This window comes from Amphiprion ocellaris, chromosome 20 (genome assembly GCF_022539595.1).
Source record: "Amphiprion ocellaris isolate individual 3 ecotype Okinawa chromosome 20, ASM2253959v1, whole genome shotgun sequence".
NCBI classification, from domain to species: Eukaryota; Metazoa; Chordata; class Actinopteri; family Pomacentridae; genus Amphiprion; species Amphiprion ocellaris.
Window position 1 is genome coordinate 994,168 of NC_072785.1, and position 24,801 is coordinate 1,018,968.

The 24,801-nt window shown below is 37.9% G+C and overlaps 1 protein-coding gene across 2 annotated transcripts; it reads left to right on the forward strand.

Annotated features, from left to right (window-relative positions):
• Positions 1-69: 69 nt before the first annotated feature.
• On the forward strand, positions 70-20,990 carry wdr35 (WD repeat domain 35). Of its 2 annotated transcripts, XM_023274207.3 has the most exons (28): positions 70-497; positions 578-695; positions 2,427-2,498; positions 2,651-2,743; positions 2,831-2,959; positions 3,081-3,214; positions 3,674-3,839; positions 3,958-4,103; positions 5,994-6,119; positions 6,610-6,795; positions 7,077-7,112; positions 7,219-7,279; positions 8,197-8,341; positions 8,807-8,876; positions 9,191-9,244; positions 9,325-9,434; positions 9,590-9,809; positions 9,919-9,999; positions 10,353-10,489; positions 13,487-13,690; positions 13,812-13,958; positions 14,369-14,501; positions 14,633-14,743; positions 15,291-15,455; positions 16,626-16,766; positions 16,974-17,130; positions 19,306-19,546; positions 20,742-20,990. In XM_023274207.3, the coding sequence occupies exons 1-28, from the start codon at positions 474-476 to the stop codon at positions 20,890-20,892; spliced, it is 3,558 nt and encodes a 1,185-aa protein (XP_023129975.2). In that variant the 5' UTR covers positions 70-473; the 3' UTR covers positions 20,893-20,990. The 2 variants fall into 2 exon arrangements, with proteins under 2 accessions (XP_023129975.2, XP_023129981.2); XM_023274213.3 differs by lacking the exon at positions 7,077-7,112.
• The last annotated feature ends 3,811 nt before the right edge of the window (positions 20,991-24,801 follow it).

Here is a 24,801-nt window from a genome sequence, read left to right on the forward strand (position 1 = left end):
AACAGACAGAGCTTGCATGAAAAACTACAACTCCCAGGCACCTACAAACACCAAGCTTCCGGTTTTTGGTTACTACGGGAGACAGAGAAGCTCCAGCCTCTAGGCAATGAAGTCTTCTAACACAAGCAATGAAACGTCGAATTTGAAGTTTTTTCAATCGTTTTGCTAGGCGTATTTGCTATAATTGCAGTCGGCGTTTGAATTCGTGAGACTATAAGATTTTGAGCGTCTTAGTGATACGTAACTGTGTGTCGTTAGGCTCTTAACACCAACTGCTAACTAGCTAAGCTAACGCTATAGGCTTACAATCACCATGTCGAGGCCGCTTGATGTCGACTGAAAATATTAGCTCGCTTTAGCCTACCAGTTTGCTAACCGACGTTAGGTTGCTGTGCTGTTATGTTAAGTCGGATAAGTACACTGTAAACACTTTGTGTAACTTACAGACGTCCGTAAACGTTGTCACCACCATCATGTTTATTTATCTCAGCAAGAAGGTGAGAGCTTAGCAAACCCCATCAACGTGGAATAAGTCACAGTGTTGGCTAACAATGTGGCTGTTGTCTGTGTCTTATAGATTGCTATTCCCAGCAATATCCATCTAAAATGTGTCTCCTGGAACAAAGATCAAGGCTTTATTGCCTGTGGAGGAGACGATGGGCTCCTGAGAGTACTGAAGCTTGAGACCCAGACAGGTATGTAGAGAGCATGGAGCAATAGTCCTGTTACATCCAGCTGGGGATTCCACATCTAGCTGCACCTGACATTAGAGGGACATTAAAACCAAGAGTTTGCAGCTTTTACCATAAACTGTATGCTTTTTGCATGAAAAGTAAAGCCCAAATACTGACAAAGGCCGTCTAAACACATTCAGTGGCCAATGCAGTGTCATGTCACCTTCATCTGCTGCCTGACAGTAAATTGATGAGGGCTGGGACTGTTTTCAGCTGCTTAGCATTAGGAAAGCTTTTTCACTGGTTTTTAAATATTCTACATCGACCAGAATAATATCAATTAGTGAAATGAAATGAAACTGGGGCTGCACAGTGGCCTGGTGGTTAGCACTTTCGCCTTGCGGCTAGAAGATCACCAGTTCATGTCATGTCCTGGACCTCTACTTAATAGAGAATAGCCTCAATTTTTAAAAATATCATCTGTTATGTATACATATATTTATATAAATACAAATCGGTAAATTCCACCATCAGTGTGTGAATGTGTGTGTGAATGGGTGAATGTGATGTATAATGTAAAGTGCTTTGGGTATCGTTTACGGTATAGTAAAGCGCTATATAAATACAGACCATTTACCATTTACCTGGGATCTTTCTGCATGGAGTTTGCATGTTCTCCCTGTGCATGCGTGGGTTTTGTCTGGATTCTCCGGCTTCCTCCCACAGTCCAAAAACATGCTGAGTTTAATTGATTATTCTAAATTGCCCGTAGGTGTGAGTGTGATTGTTCGTCTGTATATGTAGCCCTGCGACAGACTGATGACCTGTCCAGGGTGTCTCCTGCCTTCGCCCCAAGCCAGCTGGGATAGGCTCCAGCACCCCCAGCAACCCTAATGAGGATTGAGCGGTGTATACGTAATGGATAGAAATTAAACTGTAAAAAATGTTTTTTTTAAAGTGTTTGTAATGAATAATGTCATATGTGCCATGCATTCAGCCATGTATCAAAAGGGTGTTCATTATGGTCAGAACTATTATATAATGTGATTTGGATTTGAGGACTTGTGAAACAGCGGCTCTTGCAATGTGAAGCAAATCTTTTGAAAATGTTTATAAGCCTTTTGACTCATTACTGGTGCCTCTATGTAGAATCACTATAATTAGAAATAATACAAGTTTGTACTTTCTGTGTGTTAGAAAGACATACCTTCCATCCATCCATCCATTATCGATACACCGCTTAATCCTCATTAAGGTCGCAGGTGGTGGGCGTGCTGGAGCCTATCCAAGCTGATTTAGGGTGAAGGCAGGGGACACCCTAGACAGGTCACCAGTCTATCCCAGGGCTACACATAGACAAACAATCACACTCACATCTATGGACAATTTCAAATTACCAATTAACCTCAACATGTTTATGGACTGTGGAGGAAGCCGAAGTACCGGAAGAAAACCCACACATGCATAGGGGGGACATGCAAACTCCATGCAGAAAGAAGATCCCAGGAAGGCGGAGATGCAAACCAGGGATCTTCTAGCTGCAAGGCGAAAGTGCTAACCACTGAGACACTGTGCAGCCCACCTATCTGCATAACTGTGATAAACAATTTTAATTGCCCCCTGGGGTCAAATAAAGTTTTCTAAATCTGAATCTGAAGAATGTTAGGAATAACAAAGCCACAACACTGATAGAAACTATGTACTGACATTTGCTTTCTACCTAAATTGCCTGTCTACTGTCCTTGTCAACAGATGATGCCAAACTCAAAGGTCTTGCTGCACCCAGTAATCTATCAATGAACCAGACTCTAGAGGGACACAGCGGTAAGCTATACTCAGTCTTTGCCAAAGCTGTTTGATAGGATGTTAGTAATCGGCAGTGTCCACTAAAAGGAAACTGAGTCAGGCAGTACACAGACCTAAGAAAGCAAGCCAAAGGAAAACAATCTAACACTTCATGATTACCATATGTGCAGGTGCAGTGCAAGTGGTCACATGGAACGAACAATATGAAAAGCTGACAACCAGTGACCAGAATGGACTCATCATTGTATGGATGCTTTACAAAGGTGATTACAGCAGTCAGACTAAAATACAGATTGTCTTGTAATGAATGTGTATTTTATAACAGTTGTTTGTGTTTGTCTCTTCCTCAGGTGCGTGGTATGAGGAGATGATCAACAACAGGAACAAGTCGGTGGTGCGGAGCATGAGCTGGAACGCTGATGGTCAAAAGATCTGCATTGTGTATGAAGATGGGGCAGTCATTGTTGGATCTGTAGATGGTAAGCTGCTTTACAATAGGATTTAGTTTTCTTAAATCAATAAATTGATTTGTTCACATTCTACGCAAGCAGATATAAACATGTACAGTAGGATAATAGCCTTGTTTTTTTTTTTTTGTAGGAAACCGGATTTGGGGAAAGGAGCTCAAGGGGAGTCAGCTTGCTCATGTGGCGTGGTCGCCAGACAGCAAGATCCTCCTCTTCGGCATGGTCAATGGAGAAGTACAGATCTATGACAATCAAGGAAATTTTATAGTAAGTCTGTGAGTTCAAGTAAAATAGAGTAAAGATAGTAAAATAGTTTGTATGCGCCCATGTTGTGCTACATGGTTTCTTAAGTCTACAGATGCTGATGTTTTCATGAATCGAAGCACATGGTGCAATGCAAGAGTGCAGTGCAATTATTTGTATGGTTATGGGTTTACTGGGCACTCCATGCACAAAATTGGTGGCTTTGAGAAGAACTATATTAGGACAAACTATTTACATTGATGACTATGATCTCGTTTGTGGTTTACAAAATAATGTGGATGCCAGCTGCAGCTATGTGAGGAGGGTCTGAACATTTCTGACTGTAAATTCTTAAGTTGATCATCGCTGCCATACTTTTCCACTATGCATCCACAGGAAAAATAAGATTAAGAATAATTTAACTGGTGCTTATTTATTATACAACAATCTAAGTGATTTGTTATATTGTGTGTTATGTTTCAGATGAAAATGACCATCAGCTGTCTCAGCAGTGCGACTGGAGCTGTGAGTATAGCAGGTATCCACTGGTATGCAGGAACCGGGGGTTACGTGGAGCCCGACTGCCCATGTCTTGCCATCTGTTTCGACAGTGGGAGGTGCCAGATTATGCGTTATGAGAATGATGAAAGTAAGCAACCAGAAATCCTTTCAAACATTGCAGTATGGTTTCATGCTTAGACTTATTTGCTACCTAACATTTGATATTTGCTAATGCTGCTGCTCTGTGCTCCTGCCTTTCTCTACAGACCCGGTGTGTCTAGACACTTTGATGAATGTGGTCAGTATCCAGTGGAACCATTGTGGCAGTGTGTTGGCAGTGGCAGGTTCCCTCAGAGCCTCAAATATGGAGAAAGAGTTCAATGTGGTGCAGTTCTACACCCCATTTGGAGAGGTGAGCTTGCGCTTCAGAGAGTTAGAATTATATTGATTTACATTTCACTATTATATATTGTATACTGTGTACTATTGACATTTATCAGTAGTTTTCTTTTTCATTTAAAAATGAAACAGCTTGCAGTTGGGATCTGAAATTTGAAAGAAAGAAATCTCAGCATGTTGTGAAATAGTTGAGCTTCATAACTGCAAGCAGCTCTTCAGGTGAAATTCACTATTCGGACTAAACAGTGCGGTGCCTTGTTGTGATTTATATATATCTGAGGAGTCATTTATGCTTTAGACTATAAGTCTGTCTCGACTTATACTGGTGGTACTGTTTCGTACTAATCTGTAATCCTAACAGTAATCTACCAAACTGCAACAACAACAGCACAACTTCATGTCCAAGGAAAGTACACACCATTGGTCTGTCTTAATCGATAAAGAAGATTTTGCTCTGCAGGAACAAACACACACACACACACACACACACACACACACACACACACACACACACACACACACACACACACACACACACACACACACACACACACACACACACACCACCTGACTAGTTTGTCCTTTATGGTCTCTCTCGCAGAAATGCATACACATTTCCTTCACTAACCTAACTCTGTGTGGACCTGAAAGAAAGCTGGTCTAATCACAAGACAATTAAACATCATGTAAATTACACACAAGCTGAATAAAACCTTATGTCTGTTTGTCTGTGTTTCGTACTGGCAAGTTGCATGACATGAACTGCAAAAGAATCAGAAGAACTCTCTACAACATACAGACATTTATGATTTTTGTGCATCAGATTTTCCTTGTCAACCTGTAATTTAACCCTTGTGGGCTGTAGGACAGTGGAACCAAATGTCCCTGGATGCAAAAAATCCTGCCAGCATGATTTCAAAACAGGACACCTATCTTTGTCAATGAGATTCAGTATTTCAAACAAGAAAAGCACTCAGACAGCGCAGTACTCCATCAAGGCTGCTCAATCATTGTATGATTTCCGATGGATGAAACCTTTAAAAAATTGTGGTCCACAGCGGTCGATTTGTAGTAGGATCACAATCATGTGATCGTTAGAGGGCAGCTGACACAGCATTCACTTGTTGTCATGGTTACAGTGACGCCGTGACGCTGTCTCACAATGATACAGAAATCTTTATCAAATCCATGGATCCAGACTATAAGCTGCATCACTGCCAAAATCTAATCACTTGGTCTTTTTGTCGTTTCTGACCTTCCCTGAAATTTTCTTCTAAAGTAAGGTGACTGTTCCCATCTGAGTTTAAAAAAAAGTTTGAAAGAAAAAGAAAAGAAATGCATAACAGAAGTCAGGTATAGCAGCAGGAGTCTACATGTCCTGTTTGCTGCGATCATTCCATACAAAGCAGCTGAAAAGAGGAAGTAACCTGTCAGGCTTAAACTCCTCATACCTATGAGTGACTATAGCAAGCACAGAAGTGTGTGTGAGAGAGAAAATTCAGTTCAGTTATTACCATCTGTAATTATAAAAAATAAATGTAATTTACTACTTAACTCTCTATTAATGATCCGAGTAAGTACTAATATAATAGATCTGAATATTTAAGCGATACAATTTGCTTCAGCACCACACTTGTGTTTGCATTCTTGCTCTTCAAATACAAGTAAAGATATTGATGATCATTACGATGACCCACTACTAAAACTCTCGTCTAGATAGTCTGGTTGGTTGGTGGAGCTTTCACCTTTTTCTACAAACTTAAATTTTCAGCTATGGCAATACTGTATCTCTCAAGCTTACACACCTAAATCCCACACTAACCCTAGTTTGGCTCTAAAAATGCTGCAGGATGGTTAGCAAGGTGAAACTGTGCTTTGTTAATGATCTTCTGTGTTTACACAGCATCTGAGAACTCTCAAAGTGCCCGGGAAGCAGATGTCAGGAGTTGCCTGGGAGGGAGGAGGGCTGCGAATCAGCCTGGCTGTGGACTCCTACATCTATTTTGCCAACATAAGGCCAGATTACAAGGTAAATGCCAACACCTGTGACTCATACTGCAAAGGCACACCAATCAAAGATACTTAAGGGAAAGAAACAGTCTTTAAACTCTATTAGATAACCACTTAAGAATGTTAAAACATGTTGTCCAGTTTGAAATATACAGTCTTCGTCAGGGCGGATTTACAGTTGTGACATTAATTCTCCCCACTCTGAGTCTAAAATAACACCTTGCAGCAATTTTATTGTTACACACAGTGCATACATCTGTGAGTGCATGCTGCTTTTGTTAACTACAGACTTCTTCTTAACTGGAATTTAACTAGAGTAATTCATTGATTGTATTAAATAGTTTGGGGGATACATAAAATAACTGTAGAAATAAATCAGAGAAGAAGCCTAACGAAGCTTTGTCACAATCTAATTTCTTGTCCGTTTGAGGAAGATATGATGTTAGGTCAGGAACTAAACTGTAAGTGGTTTAGGTGAATCTTAGCAGCCTTTTCATGTCTCTTAACAGTGGGGCTACTGTTGCAGCACCGTGGTGTACGCCTACACAAAGCCAGAAGGGCAAGAGTACTGCGTGGTATTCTGGGACACCAAAAACAATGAGAAGTTTGTGAAATATGTCAAGAGCTTGATATCAATCACTACATCGGGGGACTTCTGCATCCTGGCCAGCAAAGCAGATGACACCCAGCCTCAGGTATGAACTCTGACAGATTACACATCCTAACAGTGAGAGGATGGCCACAAAAAGGATCTGTAATGTTTATGAAACATTGCAGACTGACTTGACACATAAGTTACTGCACTATATACCTTTTTATTGCTTTTAAAGCTCTATACTAAATCCTACCCCACTGAGTAGCAGGGGAGAAATGCAGTAAGGAAGGTGCAGTGAATATAGAGTGATCTGAAATAGCAAGGGTCACAAATGTTTCTCTGCTGTCTTGCCTCCTGTTTTTCTAATGCTTTGCCTCATAGGAGGATGCTGAGTTAGAGTCTGGGAATCATGCAAGGGTAACGTACAATTTAAAACCTCACACCCCAAAAGAGGACTATCTGTTTTGACACAGAGTTATACTTAGACCTTCAGAATAATGTCGCTCTGCTGTGTGTCTTTCAGTATGTCCTGATTCTGTGCAACTCCATTGGAACTCCACTGGACTCAAAATACATTGAGATTGGTGAGTTACGTGTAGTAAAGAGAGAAAAATCCACCTTGTAATGCCTCTGGATTTGCATTTTCAAGAGAACATATGCTGAATTGGAAGTTTCTCATATGTGCCCTGGTAACTCGCATACAGTGAATGTGGTGATAAACTTGTGGCACAGCAGTGGAATGATCAAAGTCCAGGTTTAGCATAAGCCTGGTGTATTTCTTCAAGCCAGTGTGAGAGATCACACCATGTGTATGGAGCCATTGTAGCTGACATCCTGCCTCCTGCCGCCCACAGTTACTTCATGCACTTACATAGTTTCCTATAGCAGTGAGTACTGGCTGTTTTTATATCGCACAGATATTCAGCATTCTGTTTCTGCTAGACGCCGTCGAATGTTTGCAGGTTTGACTGGCTGAGTGGTCTGGACAGACTTCAGGTATCCCAACTTGGTAAACACTAAAAGAGTGAAGTGTGTGCCGTTTGGATGTGTCTCCTCTGGTGACCTTATGATGACTTTTTTGTTCAAACAGGCAAAGTCAAACTGTGTTGAGAACACACTGTATTATTCTCTCAGAACTGGTATGTTGTAATTTACCAACACAGAAAATCTCATTCTAATTTAAAGTTACAGAAAAGATTTACAATGACTCACATTATTTTGCCAGATTTGTCTATGTAGCTTGGCCTAGTTTACTGTAAGAGAATAATCTGTATTTTATTTTCCTTTTCATTAACCAAACAAATAAAATATAAATCTGAGTGAAACAAATGGAAAGTTTTATAATTCTTTGATAATGCAGTCCTCTTTGAGGCCAAAAGCTGAGTACACACTCCATCCATGAAATGACATAGGAAGCTGATGGACATTTATTAAACCCCAAGTGACACAAAATTATACGCTCTATACAGATCATTGTGATTAAATCTGTTAATTTTTTTAGATCCAATATTTGTCACCATGACCAAGACGCATGTCATTGCTGCATCCAAAGAAGCTTTCTACTTGTGGCAATACAGAGTGGCAAAGAAACTGACTGCCCTGGAGATCAACCAAGTGACCAGAACAAAGAAAGAGGGAAGGGAAAGGTGAGTTTTTTTTTCCAGCAATATGTATAACATTTACAGCAGAGTAAAACTTTAAACTGGATATCATAAGCACTCTACAGTTATATAACAAAGATAGACAGGGAGAAGGTGAGCAGGGAGATGGATTAACATTGTCAAGACTTGCAGGCCATATCAAGCAGACCATGGAAAGTTACAGGAAAGCAAGATCACCACCGTGCTAGATTCTGTGAGTCAGTGGATGAAGCCTCAGGTTTATTGACTCACTGTTACAGTGACTCACTGTTGCACTGACAGCACAATGAGAGGGATTTGTTGCTCTAAATCAAATGCCACTGAGGTTCCAGACAGGCTGGGAATGACCCAATGTTCTGCCAGGACTGTCCTAGCACCTGGACCACAGGTCAACTTGGGGCAAACAACTGTTTGTCTGTCTGCCTGTCCCTCTGGTTCTTTCTCACGTATTCTCACTACCTGCCCCTCTAGGTTCTATCACATTGACAGTAGTCCATCTGGAACCGGGGACAGTGGTCCAGATTTTGCTAAAGCCTTCACAGTAAGAAACATTTTTGATCTCTTGTCTTGCACATGCTATACCCAGATTCAAAAAGACTACAGAGACACTTCTGAGGCATTTGTAAGGCAGTACAGCATGTGGTTTTGTTAACAAATCGTTTGATTTGAACTCTTTTTCATATAATTGCATTCAAATACAATGCCCTTTTCACAGGATAATGCTCACTCAAACAGTCTCAATCATTTATTTGAAAATCTAAGTCTTGCAATAAGTTTAAGAAATTTCAAATATATTGATGACATTTTTTGTAAAAATACAGTATGTACAGTATCTGTGTTTCTGTTTAATTTCAGGCCACTCGAGATTCAATCTGCTGCATTACAGCAACAGATAAGACTCTGATTGTGGTAGGTACACCCGTTTTTATGGGAGAATATGAAATCATACCATGAAATCAAGACTAAAGCAAAAGTGTCTTTTCTTTCAGGGTCGTGAGTCTGGCACCATCCACAGATACAGCCTTCCAAATGTTGTTCTCATCCAGAAATACACTTTGAACAACAGAGCCTATTATCTCTCCTTGAACTGCAATTCCAGGTAGGCATTAGCTGTTGTTTTTGGTGAAACAGAAAGTGGCAGTGTAGAGATATCCTTTGTTAATCAGCTCAAATACAGTTTGTTAAAATAAATCTGTTTGGATTTTGGATTTTATCACTGGAACTGCTGTCACATGAAATCATTGCTGTCTTTAGTCGTCTGGCCATAATCGATATCGCAGGCGTGTTGACTTTGTTGGACCTGGAGGTTCGTGCAGCCACAGACGACAGGACAGGAAACCAGGCATCTGCAGGGGATCCATCCAAGTTTGAGCGCAAAGATGTTTGGGACATGAAGTGGGCAAATGACAACCCTGATCTGTTCGCCATGATGGAAAAGACCAGGATGTATGTCTTTAGGAACCTAGACCCAGAGGTGAGTGATCTAGAAACACATCTGAATTACAGCACATATTATTAGAAAGTAAACCTTCCCTCATTCTTCGTTAGATTGTTGCAGTTATTTAATGTATTTTACAAAACAGGAACCCATCCAAACATCTGGATACATCTGCAACTTCGAGGACCTGGAAATCAAATCTGTCTTGCTTGATGAAATCATGAAGGTAAACTTTTAAATAAAGTTGTTCTGTATTTGCATGAAGCCCAGACACAATTGCACTGATATTTAAAAATGAATAAATAAGGATTTCAATGTCAGTATACTTATTTTGTTAACTTTTATATTCCATTTTTAATTTATTTTTTGTTTTAAATCTCATGAAGTAGGAAGAATTACCATATTTAAAAGTTATATTCACATATCCATTATCTCTACATTGATTAACACTCAGCACAAGAAAGAAAATGCTAATTGATCATTTTATATCGACACCAGACGTGAAGAAAGGCTCTTCATGTGACTAGAACCATTAAAGGTATATGTTGAGTGAACATGTTAAGGGATGTTACTTTACAGGATCCAGAGAGACCAAACAAAGACAACCTCATCAACTTTGAAATCCGCTCTCTAAGAGACAGCCGCACACTGATTGAAAAAGTAGGCATTGAAGACGCTTCACAGTTCATTGAAGACAATCCTCACCCAAGACTCTGGTAAATCCAAAAGTGCCCCTGTGCTTATTTTGTATTGGTTTTTTTTTATGTTCAAGCTGCTTTTTCCTTGTCAACAATTTTTGTATTCATTTAATGGTACAGTGATGAATGTTTACTCATAGCTGCTGAAGTTTGTTTCTCCAGTAGCTCACACTACTATTACATACTCAATTCCTCGGTTGTTTTTTTAATGTGGTTTGTTACACAGTTTATCTTTCATTGAAAAACAAAATCTTTCATGAACCTGATATGTGTGGAATACATATTATTATTAGTACAAATCACTAAAATCCAAATGTCCTTACATGAAATCTTTGTACATTAGATTTGTCAAGAGATGAAATTCTAAACTTTGCAAAGAACTTCATCAGTAGCTACTATCAGAAGCTCCTACTGTCCATCTCAGTATAAATATGCGTACAGTACCAGTCAAAGATTTGAACACACATTATCATTCAATGGTTTTTATTTAATTATTTGCTGCATTGTACATTAATACTGTACACATCAAAACTATGAATGAACACATGGAATTATGTAGTAAACAAAAAAGTGTGAATAAGTCAAAACATGTTTTATATTTTAGATTCTTCAAAATAGCCACCCTGTGTTTTGATTACTGCATTGCACACTCTTGGCGTTCTCTGGATGAGCTTCATGAGGTAGTCACCTGAAATAGTTTTCCAACAGTCTTGAAGGAGTTCCCAGAGATGCTGAGCACTTGTTGGCCCTTTTGCCTTCACTCTGTGGTCCATCTCATCTCAAACCATCTCAATTGGTTTGAGGTCAGGTGATTGTGGAGGCCAGGTCATCTGATGCAGCACTCTATCGCTCTCCCTCTTGGTCAAATAGCTCTTCCACAGCCTGGAGGTGTGTTTGAGGTCATTGTCCTGTTGAAGAATAAATGGTGGTCCAACTAAACGCAGACTGGATGGGATGGGATGTCACTGCAGGATGCTGTGGTAGTCATTTGATGGTGTTTGCGACTGCACTTGGGGATACATTGAAAGTTCTTGAAATTTTCTAGATGGACTGACTTTTATGTCTTAAAATAATGAGAGACTGTCATTTCTCTTGACTGAGTTGATTGGTTCTTGCCATACTATGGATTCTAACAGTTGTCAAATACAGCTATCCACTGTGTACTAATGCCACCTTTACACAACACAACTGATGGTCTCAAATACAACAAGAAGTCAAGTAAGCTGTCATCAAAGCAAAAGGGGGCTACTTTGAAGATTCTAAAATATAAAACATATTCTGGTTTGTTTAACACTTTGTTGTTTACCACATAATTACATATGTGTTCTTTCATAGTTTTGATGTCTCCTGTATTAATGTATAATGTAGAAAATAATTTTGAAAAAACCATTGAATGAGATGGTGTGCCCAAATTTTTGGACTGGTAGTGTGTGTGTATATATATATATATATATATATATATAAATATATATATATATATATATATATATATATATATATATATATATATATATATATATATATCCATCCATCCATCCATTATCTATACACTGCTTAATCCTCATTAGGGTCATGGGGGGCTGGAGTCTATCCCAGCTGACTCAGGTGAAGGCAGGGGACACCCTAGACAGGTCACCAGTCTGTCACAGGGCTACATATAGAGACAAACAATCACTCTCACATTCACACCTACGGGCAATTTAGAATGATCAATTAACCTCAGCATATTTTTGGACTGTGGGAGGAAGCCGGAGTACCCGGAGAAAACCCACGCATGCACAGGGAGAACATGCAAACTCCATGCAGAAAGATCCCGGGAAAGCCGGGACGCGAACCAGGGATCTTCTAGCTGCAAGGCGAAAGTGCTAACCACTATACCACTGTGCATATATGTATATATATATATATATATATATATATATATATATATATATATATATATATATATATATATATATATATATATATATATATATATATATATATATATATATATATATATATATATATATATATATATATATATATATATATATATATTTATATATATATATATATATATATATATATATATATATATATATATATATATATATATAAACAGTGTGATCACTGTTGCTGCTGTGTGTTCTCTGACTGATGTGTCATTTCTTGCAGGATTCCTCAAAATGTGTCAGCATCAACAAAATTTACCTTCCTGTTCTAGCCGTCAGATACAGTCCATGACATGAAGATAGTCTTTATGATCACTTCAGACTGTATAAAATACAAGAATTATTGAATTTTATCACATATATAACTTCATTCCAGTTCAAATCTAAGTCAAACAGATTGGATGTAATGATGTACACTACCGGCCAAAAGCTTGGAAGCAAGATCAAATTTGTAGAAAAAAAACATAATTTCATTGGTATACTATGGTAAACGGGATTATGATATGAAGAGTCTCTATTCAGAATACATTTTTACTACAATAATCAAGTATTTGTATCTGTACTCTTGTTTCTTTACTCGGCTGTTTCTTTCTAGCCATTTCTGTGGTAGTCACAAAGATATGGACACAATTGAGATTCACTGGGATGCAAACTCACAAAAATTTAAAGAGCTTAAGTGCAAACTGTGGTTTGTTTTTTTACTTATGCACTGAAGTTGTGACTCTTGCAAATCTTCTCAATTCTAAAACTAAGCCCTTCTTTTCTTTTGTTTACATTCATTCAGCAATTGTGTGGTGACTTGAATGTATACCTAAAGGTAAATTGAGGAAAATGGTGCATATCAATGAAAGCAAAGTCTGATCCTGCAGTAAATACATCCCGAAGTCCACAGAATTCATACTGGTTTTTGAGAAAGACATTGTGAGCAGAAACTTGGAAGTTGCTTCCAAACTTTTGGCCAGTAGTGTATGCAAATACACCCTGCCACACAGGCATTGTTATACTAACTAACTACCTAACTAACTACCTGACTAACTAACTACTGCTCTGTCTCCATCTCTTCTTATTACGAACCTTTTAGGCGACTGCTGGCTGAGGCAGCCCTCCAGAAACTGGATCTAAAGATGGCTGAGCAGGCTTTTGTGCGCTGCAAGGACTACCAGGGCATTGAGTTTGTGAAGCGCCTGGGCAACCTGCAAAGTGAACCCATGAAGCAGGCAGAAGTGGCAGCTTACTTTGGCAGGTTTGAGGAAGCTGACCGCATGTATCTGGATATGGATCGCAGGTACGATCAGCCTCATGCTGTCCTTAATTCAGTTTGTCATTTTTTTATGGCAGTTTCATCCTGTAGTATGCATCTGTTCTTTAGACATGATGGTGGACTATGGATTTGTGTGTCTCTGTAGGGACCTTGCCATCAGCCTCAGGATCAAGCTAGGAGACTGGTTCAAGGTGCTGCAGCTGCTCAAAACTGGTTCTGGGGACTGTGATGATGCTCTCCTTGAACAAGCATACAATGCAATCGGAGACTATTTTGCTGATAGACAGAAATGGTATGGAATTTTTGTTGAACCATTTCTTTCTCTGGTTACTGTCTTTAGTATAGAAATATTGTAGACTACAGTACAAGTTTACCTGTGTAATGTTTTCCATTGTATGTATATTTTTTGGGAAAAAAGAGTTGTAGGGCAGTATTTCAGCAAGCAATCTAGTACTTTTTTAAATGAAAAATTGCTGCCACATCCATGTCCTCATATTAGTGTCACTTTGAAATGCATTTTTGCAGAGAACAGAAGAATGCATTTTATCCCCCTATTGCTTAAATTGGAAGAGAATTAGGGAGGGATCACTTCACAGCTAATGTAGATGGGGAGAACTAGTTATGGGAATGTGACTGTTGTTCTAAAAAAGAGATAATTTATCAGTCTCACTGTAGCTTTTAAATACGATATTCTTTTTCAAGGGTCAATGCAGTGCAGTACTACATTCAGGGCCGTAACCAGGAGAGACTGGCAGAATGCTACTACATGTTAGAGGACTATGATGGCCTTGAAAAGCTGACTGCCCTTCTGCCAGAGAATCATAAACTGTTGCCGGTGAGTCAGATGTTTAGTTTTTTACTAAACATGATATTGTTTTCATCCCTTCATGTCATCATTGACTCTGAATCTATAATCCAAAATAAAGTCACTCTTTTCCACTCCTTTTCTCCATCTTGATGTTGTAGGAGATTGGACAGATGTTTGCCACTGTGGGCATGTGTGAGCAGGCTGTGAACGCCTATCTTAAGTGCAACCAACCCAAAGCTGCAGTTGACACATGTGTCCATCTGAACCAGGTGTGAGATAGACAGAAAAATTGCGGCGCCAGAGTTTCTGAGCAGCACTCTGAACACACACAGCCTTCCCTCAGTCATCTTTAGATCCAGCACAGTCTGATACAGCAGTCAAGGTGGCACCTGCCGTCCTCCCACTCCCTCCTTTTCCGGAGTGATATTTAGCTCTGGAGTGTGAATACTGCCCTCAGACTACGCTCCTCCAATATAAATGTGAATATTTAGCTAAAGGAAAAATGTTTTACCGTTCTTTGTTCAGGATTGCCTCAAAGAAAGAGAAAATCTTTGATTTCCTAATAATGGAAGCTGCAGTGGTTATATTTGTCCAAAATGTTGAGCCACAGCTGGCTTATATGTTTTTTTTTGTGAGACAAAAAACAGATTTAGCTAAAAACTGATTTTCCCTGAAAACTAAATTCAAGTAAAGATTGCATTTTTAATGCTGACCTTTACTGATTTACATTGATCAGATTATTTGGACAAATATTGTAATTAAAAAGCTGTTGAAATGATATTGTAATTTTGCTTTTGAATGACTGTTTTCTCACAGTGGAACAAAGCAGTGGAACTGGCCAGGACCCACAACATGAAGGAGATTAAATCTCTTCTCTCCAAATATGCTTCACATCTTCTTGAGAAGAATAAAACTCTAGAGGCAGTGGAACTGTATCGGAAAGCTCACCATTTTCTTGAAGCTGCCAAACTCATGTTTAAGGTACTGTGGTGACCATTGGAGGTGCATGCTTCCGTGTTGACAAGCAGAGAGCACTGTGGGACTTTAGCTAGTACAAAGGTACCATGACTAAGTCTCCGCTGATGCTTAATGACCTCTGGCCAGCACACATACACTACCGTTCAAAAGTTTGGGGTCACTTAGAAATGTCCTTATTTTTGAAAGAAACGTACTTTTTTCAATGAAGATAACATTAAGTTAACAAAAAAAGCAGTCAGAGAGCGCAGTACTCTACCGAGGCTGCTCAGCCGTTGTATGATTTCCGACATAAGTCCGCAGTGGTGGATTTGTAGTAGGATCGCAATCATGTGATCGTCAGCAGGCAGTAGTGTTCATGAATTCACATGAATAAAAGTGTGAGTTTTCATGGAAAACGTGAAATTGCCTATGTGACCCCAAACTTCTGAATGGTACTGTATATTAAATTAAAGCAGGTATCTACCAGGATAGCATTCCTATTTTCAAATAGTATATGTGATAGCTGCTTTTGCATCTTGTATTTTGCGTCCATGGCTTAAAATAGCAGGATCAGCCAAAGACAGATCAGTTATTGGTTGATAATGCTTCATTTCTCTTTTAATTCATGACACTTACATGACAATGCACATACATAAAAGATTAGGCTTATGTTTCTTACCATACTGATGAGTTAAAAATTACCCTGATAGCTTGAGTTTTCCCAGTAATTGTGAGATATGAGAACCTGCTGTGAAAGGATGGCCATCTCAGCTTCATTCCATCAATCAGGTGTTTAAAGCAGAACAGCTAGATGGAAACTGCTATAGGTAGTTTCCACCATGTGGTAGCTCTTTAGAAGTTTCTCAAACTGCATTTTAAAGGACTCTGAGAGCACGAGGGAAAAGATTCTCTGATCTGATGAGACAAAAACTGAACTCTGGGCAGAAATCCAGACACTCAATAAAATGAAGCTGTAACTGCTGCCAAAGGGGGCCTCTACAAAGGGCTGAATTAAGGGTGTGAATACTTTAGAAAATTATAGATATCAGTTTCTGATCTTTAATAAATTTATGAACATTTCTAAAAACTTGTTTTCACTTCATCATAACGGGTTATTGAGTGGGGGAAACAATATTGTACATTGAAAATTAAGCTTACAGTGCAATGAAGTATGACAGTGGCTCTTGATTGCAGATCGCAGATGAGGAGGCTAAGAAAAGGACCCGACCTCTGAGGGTGAAGAAGCTTTATGTACTGGCAGCACATCTTGTTGAAAATTACCATGAGCAGGTGAAAACATCACAGCAGAGCAAAGCCAAAGGAAAGAAGTCTGAGGTAAAATACTGCAGAGGACTTTACAGTATACACACATCATGTTCTAAACCTAATGTTTCCAATTTTGTTTAATTGAAGCTTTTAGATCTTGTTTGTGGAGTATTTTAGAAATACAAATTGTACTTTAAATGCATAGAGAGTCATCATTTACTGTACTATGCTCAATTTAGTATACATATCATTGTATGTGTCATTTGCTGTAATTAGGCAACATTTGCACTTGCTGGGCTGCTTGAGGAAGATGCAACGTCTTCAGACAGTCGTATCGTGGACAATGCCTGGCGTGGAGCAGAGGCATATCACTTCTTCCTGCTTGCTCAAAGGCAGCTGTATGGCGGGTACATGGAGAATGCCATGCGCACAGGTACCGAATCACAACACTACAGTGCATTAATAAATCATATACAACAGATTCTAGTCCAGTAATTAGGTAGTCATTCGGCAGAGAACCAGTTGTTAACAATTCTGATCTTCAAATAATTATCAGTTTTTCTTAGCCAGATTCAGAATGTGCTGTTTTTGTGTTTTAAACACTATAAAGTGAATCTATTTGAGTTTTGAATTGTTGATCAGATGAAAAGCTCTGAGAAACTGAGGTGTCTATTGTCCAACAGTTTAAACATCAAATTCTGTAACTGTAGAAGAAAATAGGAGATTCTGAAAATATTCTTTAGTTACAGTCCTGTTTTTCTACTCACCTACTCAACAATTGCTTGACTATAAGAGCTGTTATTTTCTTATGCTTGTTACTGTGCATTTTTTCTTCTACATCATATTTAGACTGTTTCTCAGATTACAGTGATCATTTACATTTAGAATGAAAGTCAGACCACAAATTTTATGATTGTCTAGTGCTATCTTCTCATACAAGATTAGGAATAAATCTGTTATCACAAGTGTAGACAACAATATATCATCATTCATCCATCTGTTATCTATACGCCGCTTGATCCTCATTAAGGTCGCAGGCAGGGGACACCGTGGACAGGTCACCAGTCTGTCGCAGGACTACATGTACAGACGAACAATCACTCTCACATTCACACCTACGGGCAATTTAGAATGATCAATTAACCTCAGCATGTTTTTGGACTGTGGGAGGAAGCTGGAGAACCCAGACAAAACCCACACATGCACAGGGAGAACATGCAAACTCCATGCAGAAAGATCCAGGTCCAGGCCGTGACATGAACTGGTGATCTTCTAGCTGTGAGGCGATGGTGGTAACAACTGAGCCACTGTGCGTCGTTCATTACTGTAACATTCTGATTGCAAATACATGATACAATCATCAGTCATCAGATCAGTCTCCCTGATAGTTAAAAATGGAGAAAGTAAGTCAACACGCTTGAGAAATGACAGTGTAGACCCTGGTTCTGATTTAATTTTGGGATTCTTCTGCCATCTAGTGGTAGTAAAGTGCACGAATGACCTACACTACCAGAAACAGTCACTGTATAACTCCAGATATTTATTAAATTTGTGTTGCATGTTTCTGTAATTTGATATGACTTAGGCTAGGTTATCGAACTACTCATGTCTGTCATGGTGAAAACTCTTATCTCATGACTCAGGGTTTATTGTTGTCTGAGTTTAAACACTCCACTGCTGCTCTATAAATGTTTATATTCTCTTTCTCAGTGTCTGCAGTACCGTGACCGAGAGCTCCTAACAGTTTCACAAACTGAAGTCTAATGGAGCTCAGCTTTTGCAGTTTTCCACTTAATGTTGATAATGTTTTATCTTTTTAATAACTCAGTAGTAAAGATTGTTTTAATTTGTATTTGTGTTTTTTACTCTGCGATGACTTACTGGCAGAGGAGAAAACAAATACCTAAATGAAGATTGTGGATTTGTAAGAAAATTAGATAAGACTTAAAAATGGCAAATAAGAAATTAAATTGAATGCAAAATCACCTTCGTATCTGGGTCTTAAGTCATTGCCACTTGTGTTGACCCTCATAGAGCTTGACATGGAGCTGAATGAAGCTTTTTGCGGACATGCTATGAACAGTATTTCAACATGTATGGGGATACATAAATAATGTATTTACATATACAAGCCTGTGCAAAACATGACGTCAGCAAAATTGGATTTGTGTTGCCTGTAAGGCCTATGCCAAGCAAACCTTTCAGCTTAAACAGAAAAGCACTGTTATGTGGCCAAATCAGTTTGAAATTATCTTTAATAGAATATTTGATAGAAAAGATGAAAAAAATCTGACTGTCCCAAATAGTAATCCTTCTTCTATCTTTAATAGAAGCCCATAGTAATGGTTGGCAGTCCAGTCTGAGCCTCAATATAAGAACAGTTGATTAATTAACAAATAAACTGTTGGACTGTTGAGGTTTAGAGTGCAATGAGAACAGGTTTTGTGTTTAATATTTTGAAAAAAGCAGTCACATGGCATAACTTAGACATTATGTCCTTTTTTTTTTCTATATTTTTATAGCAAAAACTGTCTGAAGTCAAGTTATCAGGCATCCTAGAATGAGCCAGAGTGGAATTCTAATTTGCCTGTTTATCCCGTTTTTACAGCCCTTCACCTGCGCGAGTATGAGGACGTCATCCCTGCAGTGGAGATCTACTCTCTGCTTGCCATTTGCTCCGCAGCCAGCCGGGCTTTTGGCACATGTTCACAGGCCTTCATCAAACTGGAATCCCTGGAGAGCCTGGACGCTGAGCAGCGGCAGCTTTATGAGGACCTGGCCCTGGAGATCTTCACCAAGCATACCCCCAAGGACAGCCGCATGCTGGAGCTGGACAGGTCCTCAGAGGGGTGAGTCCTCCACTGTGTTAACATTAAACTCCCTCAATATCTACTGATGGGACACTGGCTCTGGTCCCCTGAGCTGCACAGTTACACTGTCATGTTTTGGGTGGCTTTCACAAAAATATTTTCAACCACATTTTTTTAAATGTTTGCTTTATAAATAGATTTGGTCCTGCCATTTTTACGTGTGTTTAAAGGCTATTTTGTGAAGTTGGCTCAGCCAAGGAGATGAATATCAAGAGAGAGATAAAGCATTTTCACAATGCAACATACTTTTAAACTGTGTAGTGAGAAACTGTGAGGACATTTCCTGAGGGTTTTGTCTGACTCCAGATGAGGATTACAACAGTTATATTCTTCCAAAACCAAACTGCATAAGACATATTTCAATTCATATTTGGCCTGTGAATTATGTTGTATGAAAGATTCTTCTTCTCGTGACTACAGACTAAATTTAGGACTAAAAATGCAAGATAACAGACATTACTCAAAGTTCATGTACATATGCACTAATATTAAAAAGTTTGGGATTACTAAGAAATGCCCTATTTTTGAAAGAAAAGCATTTTTTTTCAATGAACATTAAATGAATGATAAATCCAGTGTAGACATTGTTAATGTGGTAAATGACTATTGTAGCTGGAAACAGCTGATTTTTAATGGAATATCTCCATAGAGGTACAGAGGAACATTTCCAGCAACCATCACTCCTGTGTTCTAATGCTACATTGTGTTAGCTAATGGTGTTGAAAGGCTCATTGATGATTAGAAAACCCTTGTGCAATTATGTTAGCACATAAATAAAAGTGGGAGTTTTCATGGAAAACATGAAATTGCCTTGGTGACCCCAAACTTTTAAACAACAGTGTATATAATGCAGCAGGTAAATTCATATAAAATTTTTGAAACATAGGTTCCAAAATGTCTTGTTTTCCACAAGTGATTTTCTAAACAGAAGTGAACAATATTATAGTTCAAACATAACACTAACTAGTACAAATACTCAGAAAGCAATTAACTGTTAGCTAGAATCACCAGAGCCTGAGACACTTTGGTGTATGTGCATTTTTTTTGGAAGCACCTTGTCTTTTTTTTTTTTTTTTTTTTAATCTTTTACTGTGTTTTTAAATTTGCCAAAAGTATTTTCTGAAATGACTAAACAAATTCTGTTTGTCCTTTTTTTTTTTTTTTTTTTTTTAAGGATGGAGGGAAAATTACCCACATGCATTGTGACAGGTCTGCAGATCCAGGAGTACCAGTTTTGGATGTGCAGTGTGTGCAAACACTGCGCTCTAGAGCAGGAGATCAGCAAATACAACTGCTGCCCACTGTGCCACACTGCTGTAGCATGAAGCCCAAAACCTCAAGTTTCATAAGAACAGTTATTTTCACACTTTGTTTCACACATTGTTTCATTGTTTCATCATATATAAAGTGTGTGTGTGTGTGTGTGTGTATCTATATATATATATATATATATATATATATATATATATATATATATATATATATATATATATATATATACATATACATATATATACATATATACGTATATATGTATATATATATATAATATATATATATATATATAAAACACATATGTGTGTGTGTGTGTATATATATATACACACACACACATATGTATACATGTTCAACACTAGCTTCAGTTATTGTATATTTAGTAATTTACTTAAATGTATTGCTTTTGCTTTAAATGTTGTAAAATACCTCAATGAATACATCTGCTTTGCAACTATTTTTACATTAAAGTCAACAGTAAATAAACTTCTATATTACAAATGTGAGTTCATTGTTTTTCTTTTACTGTTGGGATGTCGTACTGTGTTGTTGACTTCTGCATGTGATGCAGGAATGACATCACCCCATTCTCAGCAGCATGTTGGAAGTTTCAGTCCAATCCCCACACCATCAGCAGTGTTTACAGAGAACATGAATTCACATGAGAAAAGTGATTAATCAGTAAGCCAATCATCAATAGCAGCTCTTTCAGTAAGTACATCCAGAATCCCTCCTGTGATGTCCTGTGGTTTCTGGAGGTCAGTTTCATAGATGATGAGGACATGAATGAAAAGGAGACACTTCTTCTGCTGTAGGTTTAATTCTTGGTACATGAAAGGGCGGAATTAGCAGGGTGGATGTTTTTATCTGAATTTAGATGGTTTAGGAAAAGTTTGACCATTATGATTACATATGTTAATGAACAGCAGCAGTATCAGAAAATAACATTAATAGTTTTCATGTGAAACCATAAGGGCTTCTCTACTTTATGCTGTACAGAAGAGATTTGAGTTTGATTCAAGATTCAAGACCTATTTATCACAGACACAATTATATATAGTATAATGCGCAGTGAAATACATTGAGCACCTGTTCCAGACTGAAACAATAAGAATAAAGAATAAAACACACAAGAAATAAATATATACTACCATTCAAAAGTTTGGGATCACTTAGAAATGTCTTTATTTTTGAAAGAAAAGCATTTTTTTAAATGAAGATAACATTAAATGAATGATAAATCCAGTGTAGACATTGTTAATGTGGTAAATGACTATTGTAGCTGGAAACAGCTGATTTTTAATGGAATATCTCCATAGAGGTACAGAGGAACATTTCCAGCAACCATCACTCCTGTGTTCTAATGCTACATTGTGTTAGCTAATGGTGTTGAAAGGCTCATTGATGATTAGAAAACTCTTGTGCAATATATATATATATATATATATATATATATATATATATATATATATATATATATATATATATATATCCATCCATCCATTATCTATACACCGCTTAATCCTCACTAGGGTCGCGGGGGGGGCTGGAGTCTATCCCAGCTGACTCAGGTGAAGGCAGGGGACACCCTAGACAGGTCACCAGTCTGTCACAGGGCTACATACAGAGACAAACAATCACTCTCACATTCACACCTACGGGCAATTTAGAATAATCAATTAACCTCAGCATATTTTTGGACTGTGGGAGGAAGCCGGAGTACCCGGAGAAAACCCACGCATGCACAGGGAGAACATGCAAACTCCATGCAGAAAGATCCCGGGAAAGCCGGGACGCGAACCAGGGACCTATATATATATATATATATATATATATATATATATATATATATATATATATATATATATATATATATATATATATATATATATATATATATATGTATATGTATATGTATATATATATATATATATATATATATATATATATATATATATATATATATATAGTGTCATATCGTCTGCATTTTAAACAGTCTTCTACCATCTACTGTCAGAGAATTACAGCAATGTAACTGAAAAGAGTCACTGTGTTAAAAGATCTTTCCCAGACTGTGTTCTGTTCTACATATTTTAGAGTTTTCATTATTAAGGTATGGACGGCACCACTAGTTCTACTGCTCTACTAATATTACTGATGTTCATCATGACTCTTTAAGTGAGCCATGACAGCTGTATTTCTAATGACCTGCTATTGGTCACATGAGTCAATGATCACTTTATCTTGGCTTGGATGGTTTGTGGGAACTTGATGAGGAGTTGCAGTATTTCATCACTGTTTTCACTGAAATTATAAAAGATGCCCTTTGTATTACTGCCCTGCTGTCTGCAGTTCAGTTTTTGAAACAGCTCGTCCATCCTGTCTCACTCTTTGAGCTGTATGTCCACTGACTATCCAAAGAGTATCAACAGATGAATGTTTTAATGTGCACGTCTGTGATCCCTAGTCACCACTAGCTTTTTGGACAGTATTGAGTGGGTAAACCTTTAATAGCCTTATTGTTTATACATGTTTCTCAGCTCCTCTGTATACTTGTACTCCCTTCTGTTATGTGTGTTTATTGTCCAATATTTTCACTCAAAGTCATGACTGTGGTAATTGACAGGTTGAGTATGCTTTGTTTCATTTTTATTATTTAATCTGGCTTCAGATTTGGATCAGAGAACTGTAGTCTGTAAATGATTTGGATAACCAAGACACTTGTTTAAATAAACTACACTAAACCTTCGAACATCACATCTGGTATACCAGAGAACTACTATTGTATTTATTTGTTATATTTTGAGCAATCTCTTTTTTCAAATCAAGCACATCCATAGAAATCCCTGTTATAATTGTTACTCCGCCAAGGAACGTAGTGAAGTTATGTGACGATTGGAGTCTGTCTGTCTGTCTGTCTGTCTGTCTGTCTGTCTGTTAGTAAAATTACTCAAAAACAGACTAACCGATTTGGATGACATTTTCAGGGAAGGTCAGAAATGACACAAGGACCAAGTCATTAGATGTTGGCAGTGATGTGGCTTATAGTCTGGATCCACAGATTTGTTAAAGATTTCTGTATCATTGCGAACGTAATCTGTAGAAGATTCTTCCCCAGTACAGTTTTGAAATAATTGATTTTAAACCACTATACCTGTGTGGTCAGTTGTATTGTTCCATCAACTTCTGTGTCATATATGATCATTTTTTTTGACCAAGACTGATTACAAAGCATTTGTCGCTTTATTAGTCTTACTACCTCTATGTAGATATTCCATTCAGCCGTTTCCAGCTAAAATAGTCATTTACCACATTAACAATGTCTAGGCTGTATTTCTGATTCATTTAATGTTATCTTCATTGAAAAAAACTGCTTTTCTTTCAAAAATAAGGACATTTCTAAGTGACCCCAAACTTTTGATCGGTGGTGTATATGCAGCTCATCTAGGGTTTTTTAAAAACTGGATCCACAAATTTCATCACATAAAACCAGGTAAGGATTCAAATCGTCTTGATAACTTCTGATCTTCAGTCATTATTTGTGCTGAGTATTGGACATACTCTCTCCCTCCATTAGGCTTCATATCACAACAGACAACTATAGTTTTCAATTGGATGTAAAGATAATAATAAATATAAGAGTGACTTTCCACCTCCCTCCTTAGTGATGGTCATTATATTTCAATCAGTAGAATATAGAGTGCATTGAAGAACAAAAAGAGTATAAAAAAATTCAGAAAACTACCCTTCAACCCTCCACAAACATAGTTATAAATAAAGGCTCAATAAGAGCAGGGGACTCATGAACTGAGGAAACACTATCATAAATAAATGCAACACCAGGAGCAAGACAAGTCAAAATTCAGAATGGCAAAATAAGAAAATAATCAGAGTGAAGCGTGGAAAGACAGATCAAAATAGACAACAAATTATAATGAAATAAATGTACAAAAATTGAC